The sequence below is a fragment of the Euprymna scolopes genome, chromosome 5 (genome assembly GCF_053919585.1).
Source record: "Euprymna scolopes isolate OS-2025 chromosome 5, ASM5391958v1, whole genome shotgun sequence".
NCBI lineage: Eukaryota > Metazoa > Mollusca > Cephalopoda > Sepiida > Sepiolidae > Euprymna > Euprymna scolopes.
The window spans coordinates 2,818,027-2,842,930 of NC_136486.1; the positions used below are offsets into that span (position 1 = coordinate 2,818,027).

The 24,904-nt window shown below is 32.9% G+C and overlaps 1 protein-coding gene across 3 annotated transcripts in view; it reads left to right on the forward strand.

The window, feature by feature from the left end:
* LOC145276691 (NADH dehydrogenase [ubiquinone] 1 alpha subcomplex subunit 13-like) overlaps window positions 1–22,219 on the forward strand; it is an 85,411-nt gene extending 63,192 nt beyond the window's left edge. For 2 of the 3 annotated variants that reach the window (XM_080127874.1, XM_080127877.1), the window contains exon 6: window positions 17,332–17,410. Coding sequence is in view for 1 of the 3 variants with exons in the window: in XM_080127878.1 (XP_079984004.1) it covers window positions 17,332–17,410; window positions 21,292–21,363; window positions 21,928–22,132 (356 nt within the window). In the remaining 2 variants the exon portion in view is untranslated. Of the gene's footprint in view, window positions 1–17,331; window positions 17,411–21,291; window positions 21,364–21,927 lie in introns of those variants that run through there. The other variant, XM_080127878.1, reaches the window with a different exon arrangement.
* The last annotated feature ends 2,685 nt before the right edge of the window (window positions 22,220–24,904 follow it).

Here is a 24,904-nt window from a genome sequence, read left to right on the forward strand (position 1 = left end):
AAAAGAATGTTGGAACACATCTTCCAAAATTCCAGACTTTCACGCTAGCTATTGGTTGTGGCAAGATGTAACCATCATCTCTATTGGCATAGAATGACCAATAGGTCTGTGTCATTTGCTATCAAAATGGCTCTCCTGTCTGTGCAAGTTCTAGAGCAGTCTTAACAATCAATACATCTGTGTCTCCAGATGCATGGACTACGTTACAACCTGCTTCCTCCAAACTCTTTCCCAGCAAGTTGAACAATTGTTTGTTTTGTTGATTAGCACAAAAAACATCCTTTTTTAATTTGAACACCATTAAAGGCGTCAGTGACAACAGAGCCCCCTGTTCGGTATTGGTGAGTCGTGTCTTTAATACCCATCAAAAACAATGCATGCTTTTCCATATCTAGTTGTGACATATCTGTGATATTGGGCACAAATCTCATCAAATGTGTGACATTTTTTCCATGGGAGGTGTTGAAGTAGTGCTCCATCATCTAAGAGATACTATGGATCTGAAGACTGTGAACCTGATTGTACAAGGGAAGTCACTTCCCATATTGTGTCTGCCAAAGTCAGTTTTTTGCCTCTCACAGTAGTCCGAAATAATCAAAAAGTGCCGGTGGGTAACCACAACGCTCGTACGGGAAATGTTGTTGCTGCGGCCAAGTTGAGAGTTCATTGGTAAATAGCATACACAGTCTCTGGAATAGGAGTTGTGGATCAGTTTCAACTCTGCTTCATCTTTGCTGAGCGAAACTTTTGATGCGTGTAATTGCTTGATCCTTTTTTTTTTAAGTGTACTTGTGGACATTTTCTCCACTCATTTAAGCTATGATTGTTTCTCTGACGGAATTTGGTCTGTCCACATTCACCTTTTTGTTTCCAGTTACTCCACTTGAAATGCTGTGAATGAACGGATCTTCCGTGAAAAGTCAAATGTCTGGAGAAATGCAAGGAACTTCCATGTATCCCTCAAATCTCAATGTTTTCTTGCTGAAGTACCTCCTTGTGCCGTAATGAATGCCTGTTAGTTCTTGCATGGTAAACTTGATTTCAGCGCACGCTGGCAGCGATAGTGTCCAAACCAATCGTTGAATTTTGTCCATTCTTCTGTCATGAGTAAGACCTCCAGATGTCTTCATGCTTCTCATTAGCACAATAATCAGATCCGTCAAGAAGCCAGCTCAGTAGTAATTATTCCGTCTAATCACATGAAATCCTTCATAAAATTTCTGGTACACTTCAGGATGGCTTTTCGGCAGCTCCTCCATTTGCTGCAAGTACAAGTAGGCCTACTTTGCATTTGGAATGTGAAAAATATATTGCATATAATAGAATGTGAAAAATATATTGCATATAGAATGTGAAAAATGCTGCAGCAAATATTAGCAGCATTTTCCTTTCAGTGTTAAGGTGCAATTCCCAGTTCTCGGTGCGCTCTGCTTTGATAAACAATTGCAGAATCTTCACCCTATCAAAGGATTAAAGCCACAATTTTGCTGTTTGCTGATCAACCATCACGTCCTTCACATGGTTGATTCTCTTGGCAATCCTGGTCACAGACTCTGATGACAGAACATTATCCAATGTCTCAGTGTCATCAAGAAGACCTTTCAATAGCCCCTGAGTTTTCTTCAGGTCTTCATTTTGAGGAAAAGACTCTTCTGCATCCTCAGTGACATGTGAAACTGGCAAATCATAGGCTTTCGCAAAAAAATGCGTTCAGAGCAACATCAACTAAAAAGTGAGCACAAATGGCTCTTGCAATTGCTTTGCTACTTAGCATGTGCTTGACCGAGTTTTCAACATACACAAGTTCAGAACCTGTTATCAAATGAGCCCACCAAGTCGCAAGACATGATTTCAGCGGACTGGAACTAGGTTGTAACTCGACTATCCTCATTGCTTTGTACCAAAATGTCTGATCGAATGTTAGAATTGGTGTAATATTGTTTTTTCCTGGCTAAATCACGAATGTGACATAACGTTGAGTACACACAGTTTGGGTTATCAGGGTCCATGTTGATCATTGGCAAAAAAACTGTGGCTGATTTCCCAGGATATGCTCCTTTGTGCACTGACTGCATAAGGCCTGATCATGCGGGTCTGGACAGATGTAAAATTAGTGAAACCTCCCAAAAGGATGTCAACATTAGCAATGGAATTGACGACTTTCTTGGCGTGGAGCTTTTTAAATGTAACTGGTGGTTTGTTGGTGTGTTGTCAATATAGGTATTTGATGTTGATCCTTCCAACCCTTATCATATCTTCTGAAAGGACTTTAATCCTTGTAACTGGTTTTGCATTAACTTTCCCGGGCATAAAAGATGCTATGATGCCCATAAGGTAGAATGTGTTGAATCGATCAATACTCCTTACATTATGGTCCACATTATCGGCTACAAACTACACAAATTCAGTTTCAACAGAGAAGAGTTTCAGCGCCATGAACAAGAGCAACACTTCTTTTGAATTTCTGGATTTCCGAGTAAGATTAAGAGAAACTATGTTAATTCAGAATGTCAATTAAGAACCTCGATCCAAATTGGTTATGCATTTCCACTGTTAAACCAAACTGCAAAGGTGCAAGGAGAACTCAGCGTCTAACAGCATGCATTATCACTGGAATTATTGATGCAAGTTTCAAATCATTGTCTTTGCCTGCAAATATCTTCCTGAAAAGATCAACAATATTTTAGAAACATATTCAAGAATTGTATCCTATTCAAGATCATTCTTAGACGGGTAATATTCTGAATTTATATGGATACTTTTAATGTCATTCTTGAAAAGCTTGGCATCCATTTCTATGATTCTAATCACCTCTGTTGAGTGACCCTGTGCATAGAATTCATGGAGAATATATTTTGCTCTACTTAAGAATGTAACATTAGGTTTTCCATTAATTTCAGTCACAATGATTCTGTCTTTGAAATGTTCTAGCAATCGAGATTTCAAGGATGAGAGACTGTATGGTTCAAAGGCAGTGTGCTCGAGAATTTCCTCCATTTTTTTCAACAAGATCAACGATGGTGAGTTGCTCCTTGTCTTTTTGCCGCAAATAATTTTTGCAAAGGAGTCACCACTTATCAAAGCCCGAAGGTCACTCGATAAGTAGTCCATAGAAAAATATTGCAGTCATCGTTAGTAGTGGAAATTTGGTAAATTGGATTACTTAAGAGGAATGGCTCATCAAGAACTTGTTTATGTTGGACTTGAAGACAACCATGTTGTAGTCAGTTGAAAAGCAAGAAAACGAAACAGTTTGACAAGCTTGCAGTTCTAAGAAAGAAGCTTTGTTCATGGAATCTATGTTTAGGTTTAGGCACGGATTAAGAGTGGGGGGAATTATTGATAACGGTTTCAGCTAGTCGAGTGTTTTTCGTGAAAGTCAGGCCAGGGGGGAACCATAAATTGGAGCTCAGACAAGCATTTTCCATGAAAATAATGATAAAGAAGAGACAGGCTCGCAACATCTCTTTTGTGGAAAAGAAGTTGCTTGGGAGAGAAAAGGGCATCAGCTACTAGGCTATGAAGTATATTTTCAACTCTGTCAAGGCAGGATAAGCTGCTTCTAACAGCTCCTGTCCAGATGTGGCAACAGTACTCCATCTTTGGATGAACTTGGCTCTTATATAGGTAGAGAATTGCAGTAGAACAATTCCACCATTTTTTCAGCAGCTGTGGTAACAGATTTGATGTACATGTCCAATCTTCATCAAGAGTAAAGGTCAGACCCAGAAGCTTGTCAAAACATGGAGCCTCCCCAAAACAACAGCCATTCATTTCAATTGATTCCAGACGGGGATCAGAGCATTGATGATGTTAAGATAGAAGCTTGGTTTTAGATGCATTAAAATTAACCAGCTACTTCTCTCTCCATTGTACCACATGTTCAAGATCAGAGGAGAGAGAACTTGGTCATTTACGCCCTTTGAAGTGTTGCCATCGATGGTAGTGTCATCAGCATAAATGTCTGCGAATTATTTTAAAATGTGTTTTGGAAGATCATTGATGTAGATCAGGAATAGAGTTGGGCACAGGATGGACCCCTTGAGGGACTCCAGCAGTTGAGCTTCTGATTTTTGCCCATCAACCACTACTCCTATGAGCCTATCAGAGAGAAATGGTTTAATAATTGAGAAGACATTTCCAGCTTTACCATAGCTGGAGATTTTGTGGCGTAAACCTTTATGTCATACTCTATCAAAGACCTTTGATATGTCAAGAGCAACTGCTCTAGAAAGGAAGTCCCCGGCAAGAGATTTGCTAATCCTATGAGATATAACTGTAAGCACATCTGATGTAAATCCAGCAGAATGGAAACCATATTGCATGTCACTAAAAAGGTTATTTTTACTGAGGTGGTTGACTACTTCTCTATTTAACACAGATTTCAGTAACTCGTGACGCACAGAAGACTTATTGGTCTGTACTTAGAGGGAGATGAGCGATCACTTGAATTTTTAAATACTGGACATACTGATGAGGTTTTCCAGGGTGTCGGGAAGCAATTCTCCTTAAGACAATGCTTAAACAGCTTTGTAAGTATGGGAGCTAGTTCTGGTTGAAGCTTTTTGTAATAGGAATGCTGTCAGGGTCAGTTGCTTTACTGGAATCAAGATTTTTGATTAGCTTGGCAACATCATGCACAAACATTTGTATGTAGTTTTTTTTTTTTTTTTTCTTTTTTTTGCTAAAAAAAAGAACTGATAAAAAATATTCACTAATACCATACAAAATAATCTTAATATCAAACCTTGGTTAAGGCTGTTTGTATATCACGCATTATTATTTGCACATTACCTGTTTTATCCAGTATATGGTGTATGCGTTCAGAAATGACTGTTAGGCTATCCACATTAGAACAGGTTGTCTAAATCCATACTGATGCTTACAAAAAAGTTTAACATTTATGATGTATTGGACTATCGTTAGATTAATTACTGATTCAAAGATTTTAGCAGAGAGTGGGAAGAGACTGGTGGAGGGGGAGTGATGATTTTGTGGGTCAGTTCTTGAAGCAATTTTCCAGCTGTCAGGGAAGCAAGAATTGACAAGACATTTGTTATAAAGTTTGGAGAGGACAATAGCCAACTCAGCAGATTATATATACAGTGGTACCACGGTACGCGACCATAATTCGTTCCAGATGTTTACTTGATCACCCAAAATGATGTTTTCCCTTTTAAATTAACTGAAATAGAATTAACTGATTCCAGAGTTTAAAAGTCCTTTTTTATCTGCAAACTTTGAGGATTTTATACATTTACTTGCACAGAAAATCAACTAAAACGTATATTAAGATGATTACAAAAGTCTAATTGATGCATGTGTTAAGAGGGTAAAATGTTTGTCATTTCTTACCTTTTTATGATCAGCTGATGCTGCAAGTGATGAAGGGAGGGATGGGGAGGTTACTGCTTGGAAGGAGAATCTGCTTCCATCAAAACAGAAGGCAAATCGTAATCTAAGGTTCTCTCTTTGGCAAATTTCTTGAAGATGATTCTGGAATGGGATCTTCTTTACATTTAAAATATTTATTCAATGAATGCTGGTTGTAGGAATATCTGTGTGATATTATTCCACTTGTTACATATTTCTTTCAATACTGTTGTCGATCCATCCTCTTTCCTCTTCTCTGAATGTTCCTCTTCAACAGAATTATCCAATGGTAAAAGAATGTCCAGTTCTTCTTAGTTTCTAAAGATTTTACACAAACCAATTATTAGAACAACAAAGTTTTTTTTATTTTGAGCAATTACTCTCGTCCCAAAGTACATCTGCTTCGTTCATTGTATTGAAGTCTACTGACTTTTTAAAAAACTTTTTGGACACCTCAAGGTCCTTTATTGTCCCACGCAAAAAAAGGATCGACCAATCATATTGTGTGGTTCTGGTAGACTGTCGAAGGGGTTGCAATGTCGCTGTTCGCCGTAAAGTTCACTTGCGTGACGACGTCGGCGGAGTGGGGTTGGGTCGTCCCACTTCAAAAAAGTATCGTAACTGATATGAATTACAACATTCCATTGAGGAACATTCAAAGTGAAGCTGGCGGTTCGAACTCCGAAATTTCGTTCGACTACCAGTGCAAGAAAATCTTCAACTTTTGGTTCAAATACACTTATTCGACAACCAAGGTATCACTATATATATATTTTTCTTACTCTAGCAGAGATAAGATCAAGCGTGCATGCTTTTGAGTAGCAATATCATTTTTTCTTTAGATTGAATAAACTCAAATTAAGCATTATTGAAAAGAGCATAAAAACAAAAAAATAATCTTTTTTTTTTTTAAATCGACCCATTAAAACTAGAGTTATAACCATTCAAAGTATCAAAAAATGCATGGTTCACTGGACGTATGACTGAAAATGGTAGGAAATTTACAGACTAACCCATCTTTAAAAAGCTGAATCTTCAGATCTTTTTAAGATATTATAATGAAATTTTGAACATATCATAATACCATGAAAGTTTCGGTGGCTTTATTTATGACCATCTTACTTGGTAACTTATGGATTAATTAGCATACTAATTAGCATATTTTAACGTAGAAACATCATAAAAACAGCTAAGAAAAATTGTAAGTAATGCTTTATCATCATAGGAAATATTATTCTGATGGATATTATCACATGAAAAATCCAAGATGGCGACCAGGAAATCCAAAATGGCCACCATAACACAATTCCAAGAAAGTATTAACAAAATATGGCTGGTAAGCCACTTTGTAAACAAGCATTTTGTTCTGAATTTACATGACAGTATCGCACGTTACGGCACTAAAAAAAAACACTTAAATATTGTTGCTTGTTACCATTTCTGTCGATGTGCACATAGCAAGTGTTATATTGTTGTATCATAAAGGGGTACCGTTGTATGATCGTCTAATGTTCTATTTGTGATTTATTCATATCTAATTGTTCGTGTGTGTGTGTGTGTTTGTGTGTGGTACATGTATCTTAGACATGCCTTATTCATGCGTCGTTGATCTTGTCCACCTGGAATTCATCTTGTGTCTTGGAGGGGAGACTGGAAACCGGTTTTGGACGAATATTCATTCACTCCAAGACGATAAATTGGTTTTATATAGTTTTTATTCACCTTCCAGATGTTGATCGCAGAAGAATGGAAAGTGAATGTCTTTGCTTGTGTGGTTAATTCAAAGTCTTGCATAGGTCTTATTTCTCACACGTCAGCCCCCCCCCCACAGTGAAGAGGAGGGGGTGATCTGTTAAGCCGTCCGCTTTTCTCTGTCCAAATCCAAACTCTCCAACTCCAGCTACCCTGATCACGTGACTCACACGCAGATCCAATCAGCTGACCCTCACTTCCGGTAAAACGGGTCTACAATATGATTTACCATATTTTTTTTCTTATTTTCGATCTATTTCCTAACACAAGTTCTTAACCAATCCTTTTCAAATTTTATAAAAAACGAAATAAATATATTAGCTGTTACATACCGTTTTGAACAAAGTTTCTATCATGATTTAGTTTTGTACTATGAAGCCTCAACTTTTGACTGGAAAGTCGTACGTGTTTAGTTCAAATTCCATGATAAAGACAATTCTTTTCTCTTAGTTTAAAAATATGAAATATCATCAACTTGTAGAACTTGTGTCGAATATTTATATGAACAGACGTAAAATGTGTGCATCCGAAAAGTCATCTTCTGCTCGCAAGCATGCCATGACAGCATGTTTCATTAATAGGCAGAATTAAATTACAATTTCTTGGAATATACAAATCACAACACAAATATTAAAAATACCATTTTAAAGAAAATTTTATTCTGAATCCAATCATATAAGTTTTATATTGATTGATGAAGAAGAAATCTATTAATTACTGATTTGAAAACCGACTGTCATTAAGTAGCACAATGTGCCTTGTCCAGCGCTAAACTGTGCGTTCTTTAGTATTACTATTTAGGAATGTCAAGGCTTTTTTATGATGTCACGGACATAGACAGGAGGGATATTCCGATAATCAAGTGTTTGTAGTGAAAAATTAGTGACTTTTTTTTTTTTTTTTTACTCATGTTCACCTCTAACAAGGCATATCATCACTTGAACGTAAGGGGCTAACTATTTGGATTCATGCCTAGGAAAGATTAACAAGATGTTGGTTTATGTTACATTTAAACTTCTGCATATCAGTACAGTCAGGTAGGGAATTCCGAAGTCTAACTGTTTGAGGGAAGAAACTATTAGAGTAGAAAGTTTTCGGGTATTTAGGGATCTCAACAGTGAAGGGTGTGATTTTGTTGCTAAGTGGGTTTGTCAGGGATATGTATGTCGAGGGAGCACAAGTGCAATGAGTTCATCAGAGCACATTCTATTAAAATACTTGTAAAACAAGCACAGAGTATAGAGATGCAACATTGCGGTGATGGGACAGGGGTTAGAGCTTAGTTGACAGAGTGGGACTTATTAGATTGAAAATTGGTTCATGGCATGACTAGTTGAGTTTAGATTGAATAATTGGGCAAGCAGTTCAATTTTATCAGTTGCCATTCAAATGAAATCATGGTAGTTGAATAATGGGGGAGTGGTTGATAACTCATTATTCATTCAGAAGTTATTTAAGTAGAAAACTTTCTGGCATCTCTACAGTGTAGGGGTGGGATTTTGCTGTTTGTCGGGGTATCTATGTTGTGGGGATACAAGAGCTCTGAGTTCATCAGAGCACATTCCATTAAAATACTTGCACATTCCATTAAAATACTTGCACATTCCATTAAAATACTTGTTCAACAGACACAAAGATGCCATATTTCAGTAATGGGACAAAGTTTACAGTTTGGTTACTAGTGCAGGACTTGTCAGGTTGGCGACTTGTTTTTGAACCCTGTTAAAGGTTTAGTCTAAATTATATGAAGTCCTGACAACACAATCTTCAAGTTGAATGCATGCGAATAGATGATTTTTTCAGGACAAAGATGAGGCTTTTTCATTTTTATTTTTTTGTGAAATCCATTATTTTCTAACGTTGTAAATTGTTTTATATTGTACTTAATTTTTGTTCCTGTCTTAATTTCGCAACATGATTCCTGTACTACCAGTCGGAAACAGCAGTCAAATAAGTTGTCACACCTCTAGAAAACTGAGAGTAGTCATATGAAATTAAGTAACAAGCAAGTGTCCCCAAGTTGCTCAGATAGTGAGATTGTGGAGCAGCATTCATTGACGAGTCAGAAAACAAGGCCAAGCAAGGAGTGTCTTTAAAGTGTCCCTGTTATCATATCTTTGCTCTTGACTAAAATACAGTGAGGAGCACAAAAGATCAGTAATAGACAGTCTATCTACTTAAAAAAATTTTAGACTTGTAAACTGAATAGGTTGTTAGTCTTCAGTTCGGGAAAGGAGGCTTTCCGCACTTGACGGTTTACACCAGTTTTCCTTCTAAATAAATGATCTGATAAGATCCATGGATCCATTCCCTCAAGACAAATAATTCTAAACGTGTATTCGCTGCCAGATATTACTATGCCTCCATTAGGAAGATATATACATTAAATATCTACTTAAATAAAGTTTTCATAAACCATCTAAGTCACTAGTGAGTCGGGTGGAGGAGAGAATTTGTGCATTTATTCAAGCAAACTCCTTCATATTTAGAATTATGTGTCTGTGTGTCGTATCACTCCTAAATTTAATTGTTTTAATTCGGTGGATGCCTGTGCAAATCTGGTTGCAAAGAAACAAGTTTAAACATTTTCATTTTGGACACTAAAGATTGAAATTTGATGCTACATATGTTGTGCACTGCTAATATGAAACGGACAATTTGTTTTTTAGTTTAGATCTGGAGTGAAAGTCAGTTGTAGGAGTTTATCAAGACTTCCTCAAGGATAAGCGTTTTGATTTTGGCAAAACAGGGATCTGGACATTGGTGGTAAAAGGAGAGAATGTTTTAGAGGTGTTAAAAGTTACAAGCAACATTTCTTTCTCCATTGCACCAAATATTTCAGATCAGAAGAGAGAGAACCAACAAGATCTTTGGATCACCAATGTTCATTGAGGTGCTGCCATAGATAATGTGTTGTCTGCATAGATGTCAGCAAATAAGCTCCAAATATAATTTTGAAGATCATTAATGCAGATCAGAAAAAAAAGTTGAGTCCAGAATAGATCCTTGTGGCATGTTGACATTGATTTTATCAACTTGAGATGTCAACAATTACTTTTATAGACTTATTGGAGAGAAAGGATTCCTTGGTTGCAAAAAGAATATCAGATATTTTAAAGCTAAGAAATCTGTGAAGCAAGCCCTTGTGCTAGACATTATGAAAATCCTTTAACATGTCTAGTGCTATTGCCCTAGAAACAATCCTTCTTAAATAACTCCTGATGCACAGAAAACTGATGCGAGAGTGTGTTCAATAAGTCATGATCCTGACCAACTTCTCGTAGCAGTAGAGCAACAAAACTTGGCACATTTTTTAGTTTTTCTCTACATAGAAACCACGCAAAGTTACACATTCTTAATGCCGCTCTGAAGATCATTTTGTAGAACCCCCTAGGTTGGTCCTTGAACCATGATGTGACTTCGGAAATCAAAATTGCATCATCTTGCAAGTTTTTGATGAGCCGTTCCATATAAGTTAACAAATTTACCGAATTTCCATTACTAATGATTACTATATTTTCCAATTTCTACTGCACACTCTTTAACCCTTATCCTTGAGTGGCCTCTTGGCCTTGATAATGTGGTGATGCCTGTGTAAAAAAAAAAAAGTCATCTAGGAAATGCTTTCTTTTTGAAAGCAACTTCATGGCTGGGAAGAGGTGGAAGTCAGAGAATGCAAGATCAGGAGAGTAGAGGGAGTGGTAGAGGATTTCATTGATACATGCCTGTGATTTTGATACATGCCTGTGATTTTGATACATGCCTGTGATTTTGATACATGCGCATTTGTGGACCGAAGTGTTGTTTTGCAGGAGGATGATATCATTGCTGATCTTGACCCGCCTTTTGATTTTGATAGTTTCTCTTAATTCCTCAAAGTGTAGCACAATAGAGTTCTGTAATTGTACCTTTTGCTTGGAAACCTCTCATCACTACTTTGTCCTGGTCCCAGAAGACTATAAGCATGACCTTGCCAGCAGAGAACTGCGTCATTGCCTTCTTTGAAGATGGTGAATCCAAGTCCTTCCATTGCATTGGCTGAGCTTTGGTCAATAGATAATAGTGATAGACCCAGGTTTCATCTTTATTTTTGAAAAACTTTGACTCGTCGTCTTGGCACATCTCCAAAATTATCTTCAAGCACTCAATGCGTTCTCGCTTCTTGTAACCTGGGAATTTAGCAGACACCTTTATGCACATCCAAATTGTCATAACTGATAGATCCTGTACTAATCTGAACCTCTTGGTCTATTTGGCAAATAGCCACTCCTTGGTCTTCCATAATGGCAGCCTCAACTTGACTGAGAGATGCCTCGTTTATGGTAGAAGGCAGCAGGGATGGTCTGGGAGCTGTTTCCATAGATATCTGACCATATTTGTTATTTACAGTGTCAGCGTTTTACAAGGTCATATAATAAGGCATCATTACCATGTGTGATTTCTATTTCATCAAACGTCCCCTGTGATGTGTTTACTTTCAAATACGAAAACCAGATCACTGTGTGACACTCAAATCTTCATTTCACACCCGACTTAGCTCAAACACTTTTAAATCAGCAACCATAATTAGTTCACAGCTGTAATTTTCCACATAACCCATAGAGATATAAATCATTGCCAATGCAAAATTTCAACTAGATTAAACAGCAGAAAGTGGTTCAAGAGCATTATTTATTGAACACCTCTTGTAGGTCTGTGGAGTTGCCGAAGACTGATCACCAGTATTTAAAAAAAAATCATGGCATGTACTTCTGTAACCTACTTTTTTTTGTTAATACACTTTTTGTTTTGCTTATTACCGGCCAGGTCACAACGTTGCTATTAATATAGGGCTCTACGGATAAATTTATATTTAGTTGACCTTTGACAACAAAATATTTTCGTTTACTAGCCAAATAGAAAAGTTATTATCTAAACCCATATGATTTTTGGAATATGACATCTTTGTTTTGTGACAAGCACATACATCATAATGATGTTTCTGTATTTTCTTTTTTTTAAGTGTAATTCTAAATATACACTGAATTTAATATTGAGGCTTGAATTTCTTCAGGTGTTTTCTAAACACCCTTCGTTAAAAAAGAATAGAGTTTATTCTATTAAACTTTTCTTGTTCAAATAATTTGACTTTGTTTTATTAAAACGGCAGTGAGCTTTGGAAGATTGTCAGTGAAAAAAAGAAACACAAGTGCCAAGATGAACGTTTTATTATTTCAAGTTGCCACTTTGAAAAATCACTCGCGAATGCGACTGTTTCACTCGCAATGTAAAGCCCTGGTATATTATATTAGTGTCTTTATTTCATAGTATTTCTATTAATTGGTTATATTCAAGTTGTTGGCTCATAAAATGACTGCTAAATGTTCTCAACTAGTTTTATCTGATTTTCCAAGTGGTGACTTGGCAAATTGTATTTGTTAACAAATTCTTGCGAATTTTTTTTTAATAAACTGTTGGAATATTTTTGATTCATAATGGGGTATGATCCCTCACAGTCGGGGGATTCTATTTATAAACGATGCTGCTAGCAACTGACGAATCGAATTAATTCATGTTCTGCTACCAACCAATCAGAAACCAGAATTGCTCGATAAATATTAAACCTTTTCTGTAGCAATTTCGTATGTTTTTTCTGTCTCGACACGGTAAGAATCTTTTGCTCTGTGGAACTGTCTATTGCAAACCAGTCACCTCTCAGGACTTGTGTGGAACAATAAACCATCTGAAACTGTTCTGAAACTAAACATGGCTTACACTTCTAGATAAACACAGTTTGATTTTATTTATGTTTTATTAAACCAAACATACTCTCCTTAATCCTACCACTAACCCTAAGTCTGGGTGGCAATAATAATTTTTAATAAACAGTTTGATTTTATTATTTGTTAATTGATATTTTCAAAAATAAAAAAAAATTTCAAAAAATTAGACAACAAATGTGGTGGATTAATTTAACACTAGGGAATCAGACAAAACTAGTTGATAAAATGTGGGAGCTAACTGTTTCAATATAACTATTGCATTTTTCCATTTTTAATTGATTATAATAAATGGTGGTATGTGCTTGTACAAGTCCATTTTGTGAGTGCAATGGCAATACTTACACCCAAACAACTCTGATTACTTTTGCAGTCTTGTAACTCTCGTCTCCCTATATTTTGTCGTTCAGTCCACACATTCGATGAGCAATAATTCTGACAAAGGGGAAAGAATTGCTCTTGGGTTGGAATTTATTCATCTTGCACTTATCATTGGCTGTTTTTGACCTTGAAGTACATTTTTTTGTTTATTTTCTAGTTCCTTATTACAATGACATTTTTTTCATAAAAAAAAAGAAAAAAAAAAAGAAAAAGATAAAAACACTGTCACCCAGTCATGGCTATACCTCCTGTGGATTAAATAATTCAGTTTGAAATTCTGTATAAGTTCCCTAGTTCAACATAACAAGGACTGAGTTTAAAAAGATGGACTTGAAGAACACTGGATGTTACATAGGTTGAAATGTGAGAAGAGGACGATTAGTTTTTTTAACACAGGAGGAGAGAGTCATTACTTGGGATGGAGAGAGACATTACTTAGGATGGGGTTATACAAAGTTCATATAAAATGTTTCACACATTACCTTCAACTGTTGAATGATGACACGACACAGTTTTACAAAAACATGATAACTTCTTTATCAGATTGACCAGTCGTTCTACATGATTAAACGTTCTCCCTTTGCTTCTAAAGGGACGTCCTCTGATCATGCCAGCTCTGTTCGACTGTTCGAACCTGTCTGCCCGACCGCCCTCAATCTCTAAAACTAGCTCCTATATTGAGAAATTCCCTTTCTGCTGTGACGTCATGTATGGCTTTAAACGTAATCGACTCACGTGGCTTAAACATACGTGGCTCGGCAAATATTCCCAACACACTTCTGCAGACAAAGAATTCTCACTAACCTATTTTTCAATATATTTTTAAATTGTATTGTTCATTATTTTTTGTTTTTAGCTAATATTTTTTAATTCAATTTGCATAAAAGAATGAACAATTCTTTTTTCAAACAAACATATCTAAACTATTTTATATGAAATTTAACAATGCAAAATTCTAACATTCCATTTTCTGAATATATTTCTGAACCTTGCTTACAAAGTTCGAATCTCGGTCTGTCCTAATCTCATTTTCCACTTATCTAATGTTTTTCGTATTTACAAGAAAAGGGAACAGCCTTTCTTGTAACATTACTGGATTGCTATATCTTGTTTGGATTATTGTTCTCATCTTGTCCGAACCATCCAAATAACACACGAGAATACTTAGCCAAATTATCCAAATCGTCCAAATAAAATTATGGACTTTATATGATTGGTTGCTGTGCTTTGAAAACGTGAGTAGCTCTCTTTTTGAGAGCTTGTTTATCTTTTTAATTTTTTTTTTTTTAATTTTTTTTTTTTTTTGCACACAGAAAGCTGACCTTTGAACTTTGCATAATAAAGATCTTAATTGTGCTAGTTGTAAGGCAAACAATACTGTTGATTGAAAAGCAAATAATTGTTGCCGTGTTATTCTTATGAATGGTCTGCTAATTTGCATATTCATTCAACCCTGTTTCGTTTGAAGGAAATTTTAATTTTGGAAGAAATTGAAATTGATATCTAGTTGCTCCCCCCCCCCCCCAATGAATAGCTTTTGTTATTGTCGCTTCATTTGATGAATGATGCATCAAATTAGATTCCTTTTTTTCAAAAGAAATCAATTTGCATTTCAAAAATCTTGTTTGGAAAACTTAATTTGCATATTAATTGCATTTAAATGTTTTGATTGTAAATTCTCACTTTTGATTTTTTTTAATGCAAAGAAATTGTTGATATTGAATTTTAGTTTTGATCGCATTTCTTTGTACACTTTTAACTTTGATTTTCAATTTTGAGACGTGTTCAAGTTGAATTGTGCTGATTATAATTGCAGAAAATTAGTGTTTTTCTATTTTTTATTATTGATAGAGAAGAATCATTCAACCGATGTTAGCATTGCAATGCGTGTTAAACGATGAATAACAATGGTTTCTTCATCACAAAATAATTTTGTGACAATCCATTTCCTAATGCTAGCAATACTATAACCTTGCATGACTGTCAAGGAAATAAACAGCAGCAGCAGCAAGGAGTTGACTGTGGCTCAATGGTTAACAATATGAACTGACAACTTGGGTGTGCCAAGTTCGAATCCAGGTCGTTCCACAAGAACTTGGAGATATTGGTAATCTTCACATGGTTTTTTCCATACGTACTTTCTCAAAAGATATTGGAGAAAACAAATGCTAACAAAATCTGATTCATATGAAAATGGATGAATGGCGCTCAACACCAACAGCAGCAACAGCCACTTGAGGTTCAACTTTTAACTGAAACAAGCTTACGAAGGAATACAAATGATAAAAAAGAGCCTACAACTTCCAAAAAGAAGCAAAAATTATTTTAATGTTTGTGTCTCGAGTTATCTCAGTTCATTTGTGAACTTGACCAAAATGTAGCAGCACAGGTAACAGCGCAAATCCATGACTGTTTCTCGCTTTAAAACCGTTTTATTTAAAAAATCCTAGGGAGTATTCTGAACTTAATTACGTGCGGCATCTCAGCGGCTCTTCATGAGAAAATTGATGCCGATCTAATAGTTTTTGAACAAATGTTTATTAATGTTTAATTGCATTACATCAACATTGAATTATTGGTTCACATTAAATCATCAGAGTTAAGCAACATTGAACCTAGTTAGTACTTAGATAAGTGATCCCTTGGCAGGGCTTTACGAATGAAACGGTTGAATTTATGAGTGATTTTTTTCCCAACTCATATGAAATATTAAAATGCTCATCTTTTGATGATTGTGTTTTTTTCACTGACAAACCTTTAAAGCTTATTTACTGAGAGAAAAATATCTTTTCAATTTTTTTTCAATAAACTGAGCAAAGTCAAATTATTTAAACAATAAAAAGTTTAATGTTCTTTTTTCTTAACAAAGGCTGTTTGGAAAACATCTGAAAAAATTTGAATGTTTATATTTTCAAGTTTCAACATCAAATTCGTTAGAATTACACTTATAAAAAAACCCAGAAAAATCTTTGATGTACGTACTTGTCATGAAACAAAGATGTCATATTCCAAAAATCATATTGATTTGACTAGTAACTTTTCTATTTGGCTAGTAAACGAAAATATTTAGTTGTCAAAGGTCAACTAAAGATAAGTTTATCCTTAGAGCCCTGTTTGGGAAGACTAGATTCTGGAAATAAAATCTACAACCGGTTATTGATCTTTCATGGGATTAATCAGGTTGTATATTCGATTAATTGTTGCCAGTTGTATGTTTCTTCAGGTTTGAAAAATATATTTTACAAGAAATGTTAAATAGTTTAACAAACAATTTTTAACAGTTTGAAAAAAAAATATTTTTAAGAAAATTACAAAATATTTACAAGGAAAATAATGAAAAGTTTAAAGAATTAGAAACAAACTTTTCTATTTTTGTTTACTGTTTTCTAATTGAAATGTTATATAAAATATTTTTGTGAAAAACTGATGTATCAATTTATCTTGATTTACCCTTCTATAGTATATTAATTGATGAATAAAACTTGACACAAAACCTCTTGAAACCAGAGGATTACAATATTGACCTAAGGAGTAAATTGTGGGTTCATACCTTAATGCACATAATTTACAAATTATTGTGAAAGTTATGAACCCATAATTTGCTCCTGGTTATGAGTAAAATATCCAGATGTTTACAATAGGTATTTTGATTTGCCATTAAATGACCCAAACGATGTTGTGTTGTAACAAAACCAAATGATGCAATTATCAGAGAAATATCTCTGAGCAAGGCACATAATTATTTAAGTCGACAAAGAGTTGTGTCCCTTTAGCTGTTAGGTTTTTTTTTAAACCTCACTCAGCAATGGAGACGACAGCAGTGTTAAAAAAAAAAGTTTTTATTTATTTATTTTTTACCCAACTACTAAAGTTTGTCCGATTTTGATTAGATTAATATCCCCAAAAATATTTTACTTTTTGTTTTCGATTTTAAAAATTCAAATGATTTTTTTGTTTGAGATACTGCATAGTTTGTATTTATCATCTGCTAATTTATTTTTCTTTCCCAACCGTGATAAATTTTATTTTTTAATGCTTGTATTAATTCATTATTTTTTTTCTTTAGGTTTTGGTATGTTTGCCACCTATATTGGTTTAACTGCAGTCGGAATGGTGGCTTGGTATTTCCAAGCCCAATATTGGAAGTAAGATCTTTTTTTATATCACTCCTTCTACCTATTTTTATTTTTCGTTTGCTGCTTGTGTCAAGATGTATTCGCAACAAGATGACAATCTTTTTAAATTTCCTTTTCTAATAGACAAGACAATTGCAAAAAAAATACTTGAAATTTATTAAAGAGTTATCAATTATTAAGCAAATTTTGTATGAAATGCTTTAATAATAGAAACCTAAGTCAGCTTATTTAAAATGAGTTGCAAACTCTGTAAGTATTTTCCAAACAATTAAGTCATCATATTGAGAACAATTTTGCTGAAAATGTAAACAAACAAACGTCGTAATTTAATAAAGTAAATTTCTCCATCAAAACTGATACGTTACCAACTTGAGAGTAACTTTTATTTCACGTAAATTGTATTTAATTAAATATTTAAACATCAACTGAATCTTTTAAAAAATTCAGTTTTATTAAATTCTGAGTTTAATTTCAACTACTTTAAAAAAAATTTTTATTCTTTACACTTTATTATGTATTATTAGTAATTTTCTGATGAGCATCGTCGTAATGTTGCCATTAAAAAGATTTAAGTGAAACAATATTACAGATTTTTTGTTTTGTGTATGCAACGTTTTATGTATAATAAATCCCTATTTATTTTTTTATAATTCATCAAACGTAATAATTAGGGCTATGACAATAGAGCATTCTTTTCATTATTTTGCCTCTCAAGTATATATCAGCTAATATCTTATATGTTTTTAGACAAAGTGATGTGGTCCTCGATTGATTGTGTCTGTGTCGGATATATACTCGAGAGTCAAAACAATGATGAGAATATGCTGTTGTCATATCCCTAGTAATATTTATCAAGGAGAACTTGGCTGAACTCCCAGGTGGTTGGTTTTGAATGGTGGAATCATGATTGACTATCTTGCTTAGAACCACAGTGCATGGATTGCGATAATTGGAAGTGTAGTGCAGGGAAAGGAAAAGGGCGTCCTAACCCGAACATGGTGAAGGCCATTGTAGCAACTATAATGTTTAGTTGTATGAACAGAATAATATTTCAGCTTATTTCAAACCGTGGAACAGTAAAGGGAATTAAATTAAAAAAAAAAAAGGTTATTTTAGAGATAAAATAGCAGCAAAGCAGAAGATTGGGCAACTCAAAGTATGACGGCACTGCTTAAAATTTTTTTTTTTATCTTTTACAGAAAGAAATAAGAAATATGTATTTTTTTTCTTTAAAAAATAGAAAATGTTCTTTTTTTTCTGATCTTAATAGTATAAAAATATGTTAGTTTGTTAAATATTTATTTCTTTAAATTTTTTTTTTATCTTTTACAGAAAGAAATAAGAAATATGTATTTTTTTTCTTTAAAAAATAGAAAATGTTCTTTTTTTTCTGATCTTAATAGTATAAAAATATGTTAGTTTGTTAAATATTTATTTCTTTAAATTTTTTTTTTATCTTTTACAGAAAGAAATAAGAAATATGTATTTTTTTTCTTTAAAAAATAGAAAATGTTCTTTTTTTTCTGATCTTAATAGTATAAAAATATGTTAGTTTGTTAAATATTTATTTCTTTAAATTTTTTTTTTATCTTTTACAGAAAGAAATAAGAAATATGTATTTTTTTTCTTTAAAAAATAGAAAATGTTCTTTTTTTTCTGATCTTAATAGTATAAAAATATGTTAGTTTGTTAAATATTTATTTCTTTAAATTTTTTTTTTATCTTTTACAGAAAGAAATAAGAAATATGTATTTTTTTTCTTTAAAAAATAGAAAATGTTCTTTTTTTTCTGATCTTAATAGTATAAAAATATGTTAGTTTGTTAAATATTTATTTCTTTAAATTTTTTTTTTATCTTTTACAGAAAGAAATAAGAAATATGTATTTTTTTTCTTTAAAAAATAGAAAATGTTCTTTTTTTTCTGATCTTAATAGTATAAAAATATGTTAGTTTGTTAAATATTTATTTCTTTAAATTTTTTTTTTATCTTTTACAGAAAGAAATAAGAAATATGTATTTTTTTTCTTTAAAAAATAGAAAATGTTCTTTTTTTTCTGATCTTAGTATAAAAATATGTTAGTTTGTTAAATATTTATTTCTTTAAATTTTTTTTTATCAAGTTGTCAAATCAATTCTCATGAATAACAAAAACTAGTGGGAGGGGGCGGTATTATGTGTTTGTTTATTATATATGACAGAAAGAAATAAGAAATATGTATTTTTTTTTCTTTAAAAAATAGAAAATGTTCTTTTTTTTCTGATCTTAGTAGTATAAAAATGTTAGTTTGTTAAATATTTATTTTAATTTTTTTTTGTATCTTTTACAGAAAGAAATAAGAAATATGTATTTTTTTCTTTAAAAAATAGAAAATGTTCTTTTTTTTCTGATCTTAGTAGTATAAAAATATGTTAGTTTGTTAAATATTTATTTCTTTAAATTTTTTTTTTATCTTTTACAGAAAGAAATAAGAAATATGTATTTCTTTCTTTAAAAAATAGAAAATGTTCTTTTTTTCTGATCTTAGTAGTATAAAAATATGTTAGTTTGTTAAATATTTATTTCTTTAAATTGTTTTTTATCTTTTACAGAAAGAAATAAGAAATATGTATTTTTTTTCTTTAAAAAATAGAAAATGTTTTTTTTTCTGATCTTAGTAGTATAAAAATGTTATTTTGTTAAATATTTATTTCTTAAAATTTTTTTTTTATCTTTTACAGAAAGAAATAAGAAATATGTATTTCTTTCTTTAAAAAATAGAAAATGTTCTTTTTTTTTTCTGATCTTAGTAGTATAAAAATATGTTAGTTTGTTAAATATTTATTTCTTTAATTTTTTTTTTATCTTTTATAGAAAGAAATAAGAAATATGTATTTTTTTTTCTTTAAAAAATAGAAAATGTTCTTTTTTTTTTCTGATCTTAGTAGTATAAAAATATGTTAGTTTGTTAAATATTTATTTCTTTAAATTTTTTTATAAAACTAGGGAACTGTACAGAACAGTTAATTTTCTAAAAAAATTTTATATAATGGCTTTTAAATTCAAAAGTTAAGCATCATTGTTTAATTGTGCTTTAAATAGAAACCCTCATTTCGAATGCGCCCCTGTCATATTAAAGAACCTACTGTTTTTATATGTTGGACCATTCTGTTTGTGCAGTAATAAAATTTTTCATATGCATGTGTAATGTTAGGTTGTATAAGGGTGTTAACTTTGGTTAAAATCGGACTGAATGCCTTTTTTTTCTTTTTGTAAAGCTTTGATGAGATTCAAGCAGCCATTAATCAGATGCAGATTTTTTTCTTTCACAATTGTTTTACAATTTTCCTTTTTCTACTGCAAAACTTTTGCTTTCTATAATTTCCCAACTAGCATCATTTTATTCCAAACAAAACCTGGCCCGACATTGTAAAGTGTTTGATAGTGGAATTCAAGCAGAGCGTAGGCAACATACAAGATGGCCCTCATTGAACTCTTCAAAAAACTTAACTATTGATTGTACTATCCACTGTACTCATTCATCTCTTAAAGAGTCCCTGTCCGTCATTTCCCATTGCAGGAAGATGTGACACAAGGGTTAAGCTTGTTCAGCCGATAACTAAATCGTTTTTCCTGAGATCTTGGGAATGGGTCAGAAGATTATTAGGGTAACCTAACAATTTCTGTCAAATCAATTCTCATGAATAACAAAAACTAGTGGGGGGGGGCGGTATTATGTGTTTGTTTATTATTTTTGTTGGCTTTAATTTCTGCTGCTTCTAAAATTTGTGAGGTTTTTAAAATAATGTTCTACATAAAACTATTTCTTTGTTTCTCAAAAAACAGATTTTTATAATTCTTCTCTCATTTTGCTAGATAACCATTTTTTTTTTTATTGTTTTTAATTTTCAGAAATAACAAACGCGAAATGATGGATGCCAGAATTGCTGTGGAACCCCTTATTCTGGCAGAGATTGACAGACTGTGAGTCTATGATTACTTGTCTCTCTGTTTTCTCTTTTTGTTCTCTCTTCCTCTCTCATTTTGTCTCTTCATCTCTCTTTCTTTCTTTCTGTCTCATTTTCTTTCTATTTCCCTCTTTTTTTTTAGTTTCTGTCTTTTCTCTTTCTGTCTCATTTTTTGTTTAATTTTTCCTCTTTCTCTTCTTTATCCATCTCCTTTCTCTCTCTCATTCTATACATATATATATATATATATATATATATATATATATATATATATATGTGTGTGTGTGTATATATGTGTGTGTGTATATATGTGTGTGTGTGTATATATGTGTGTGTATGTGTGTGTATATATATATACATATATATATATTTTTATATATCTTTCTCTCGCTTTTGAAAGTATGTTAAATCTTGTCTCTTTACTAGAAATGAACTATAAATGATTTAGGTTTTAGTGAAAAAAAAAAAAACTTTAAGTATTTTCTTACTCGCTACACAAATTATTTTATTTTTTTATTGGTTGTTTTTTATATTTTATTTATTTATTTATTCTTTTTGGTTGTTTTTTATTTCTCTTCAGTTATTTGAAGAGGCTGCGCGCCAACCGTGATGAAGAGAGTGAATTGATGAAAGACGTCCCTGACTGGAAGACTGGAACTCTCTACGGCCAACCAGTTTACCACAATGTCCGTAACCGATTCATCGAGCCTTCACATAATGAATTTTTAGCACACGTTACTTGGAGTGAGATGTTTGATATTCTTTACGAACGAAGAAAACATTGATGTTGGCGCAGTCGGATTCTTCTAGAAACTTTTGACCCCCCCCCCTCTATTTCTTTTCGAATAAAATATCTTTAGACATTTGAACAATGCTTTTTTTTATTTTTCATTCTTTTTTTTTTTTTTTTAGGGAAATGGCATGAGACAAGGCATGAAGCCACTTTATGTAAGGAGCTAACAAGAATGAAAAATGATTACAGCAAAGACAAGAAATTGACATATAGTTTTGAAAAGACAAAGTCTGTAGGAAGGAGAAAAGCAGTCAACAAGAAGAGAGTTCCACTATTTTGCACTTCTTGAAGCTATTTGAATAAGAAGTCGTATACCAATGAGGTTTTAGAACAGTGAATAGATGAAGACCACTAGACTAACAGGTTGGAACAAAGGAAGCAGGAAATAAATAGAACACCTACCATAATAGTATTTATAGAAAAAACTATGATTTGTTAACAAGAATGGAAATTTTTAAGATGCGTTCATTCAATGTTTTTTTTCTTTTAATGTTATTTCTGCTTAAGTGTGTGATAGACTGATAACTAGGACTATGACAACAGCATATTCTTTTCATTGTTTTGACTCTCGAGTATATATCCGACACAGACAACCGAGAACCCCATAACTCTATATAAAAGCATACAAGATATCAACACTCAAGAGTCAAAACAATGAAAAGAATATGCTGTTGTCCTAGCCCTACTGATGACCGACTGACCACATTAATTATAATAAATGTTTAGTTTCATGAAAAATAAACTGCACCCATTCAAGCTTGGCAATAAAAATGCAGTTCCATACTTCAACCGATAAAGCCTCTTCAGACGACAAGCATGACAGTGTGGATCCTTATGAACTTACTCTCTCAGGATGACATATCGTTCTGCGCTGTTTTTTTACCTTCTCCCTACGAGAAACTGACAAGTTTATTACTAATTGCTGCTTAGTCAGGTTTACCGCATTATAAAGAATTATTAATCTGTATATAAAACGTGTGTGTGTACTGGTCACATAACGCTGTAAATATCGGGAATAGTAATCATACACCAAGGATGGTTTATAACGAGTAAAATCTTTGTTTGGATGAATGACGTGTACAAAAGTCAGGTAATTGAAAGGCAAAATTCATAGCTTGAAGTGATTTAATTTTTAATCTTATCTGTTGATCACTCAAATGGTAGCGAACGTGACTGGAGTGCTTAAATGTTTTGCATTTGATTCTAGCTGATGGCACCCAAATAATTTTTGCTTTTTTAACTTTTGAAATCACGACGATATATTTTTTGGATATTTCGATAGTGAATTGGCTTTGTAAAAATAAATATGAAATCTGCATCTATTTAAGTGCATTCTACGATTGAACAATTTTTTCTTAATTTCGGGAAACATTCATCATCAGAATAAAAGGAAAAGTTTTTTTTTTTTTTGTAATTAAAATGTCCGTAACACATGTAGATAAAAAAGGCTGTGCACCAAAATTGATCCAGTAAATTTTATTATATTTTTTTCTAAAATAAAATCAATTTTGATTAGTAAACGATTTCGATCTGGTATCCTGATGATGATGATTGTGTGATAGTAATGTTTGAATTATGTCTCTTGACAAAATGACAGGCAAAATATTTCATTGTTAAAATGTTTTTTTTGTTTTAAAAAATACATAAAAATCTATAAAATTTGCACAATTTTCTTTGTACTATCTTTTTAAACCTAACACATAAGTATGTAATAAAAGTTTTGTTCAATTTTGTTTTTCTTTTTTTACAATGTCTGAAAATTTGACAAAGAAGTATTAATGTTGCAATAATTTTTGATTTACTATGAGAATATACCACCGTAAATTTGGGCAATTCTATTTATGCAATAAGAATAAATCACATTTTTTCACACACATGAGACCACGGCCAATAAACAATAATTCCAAGAATACAAAATCATCTATGGAGCCAGTAACTTATATCCTTTCTTTTCCAAAACAACCAACATGCCCGATGAAGGTCGAAAGCTACACCGACCGAAACATTGTACAAATAACACTCAAGATGAGAACAATAGTTCGATCAAAACAAATAATATAAACGATCAATCCTCATCTAAAAAATTCAGAACTGTGAAAACGAATCACTCAAATGCCAGAACAGCTTATAAAACAATTGAATTTTTCCATGTCGAAACAAGAAGAACCAAATAAAAAATCTTTGGGCAGGAGCTGCTAGAAAAGACTTGTCCTGCCTTGATAGGGTTCAAAATAGACCTTGTGGCCTGGTGGGAGATGTCCTTTTCTCTTCGCTGCAACCTCTATCTCACAGAAGAGATGTTGCGAGTTTGTCTCTGCTTTATCGTTATTTTCATGGAAAGTGTTCGACTGAGCTTCAATCTATGGTCCCCCCTCGCCAAACTTTCACAAGAAACACTAGACTAGCTGAAAACATTATCAATAATTTTCCACACTCTTTATCTGTGCCTAAACCTAAACATAGATTCCATGATCAAAGCTTCTTTCTTAGAACTGCACGCCTGTGGAATTGTCTTCCGTTTTCCTGTTTTCCAGCTGTCTATAATATGGTTGTCTTCAAGTCCGTAAACAAGTTTCTGATGAGCCGTTCCACTTAAGTTAACAAATTTACCGAACTTCCATTACTATCGATTACTATATTGTCCTTTTGACTACTCTACACTCTAACCCTTATCCTTGAGTGGCCTATCGGCCTTGATAAGTGGTGACGCCTATGTAAAAAAAAAAAAAAACAACAAAAAAAACATAACTCTGTTTAGTTTCTG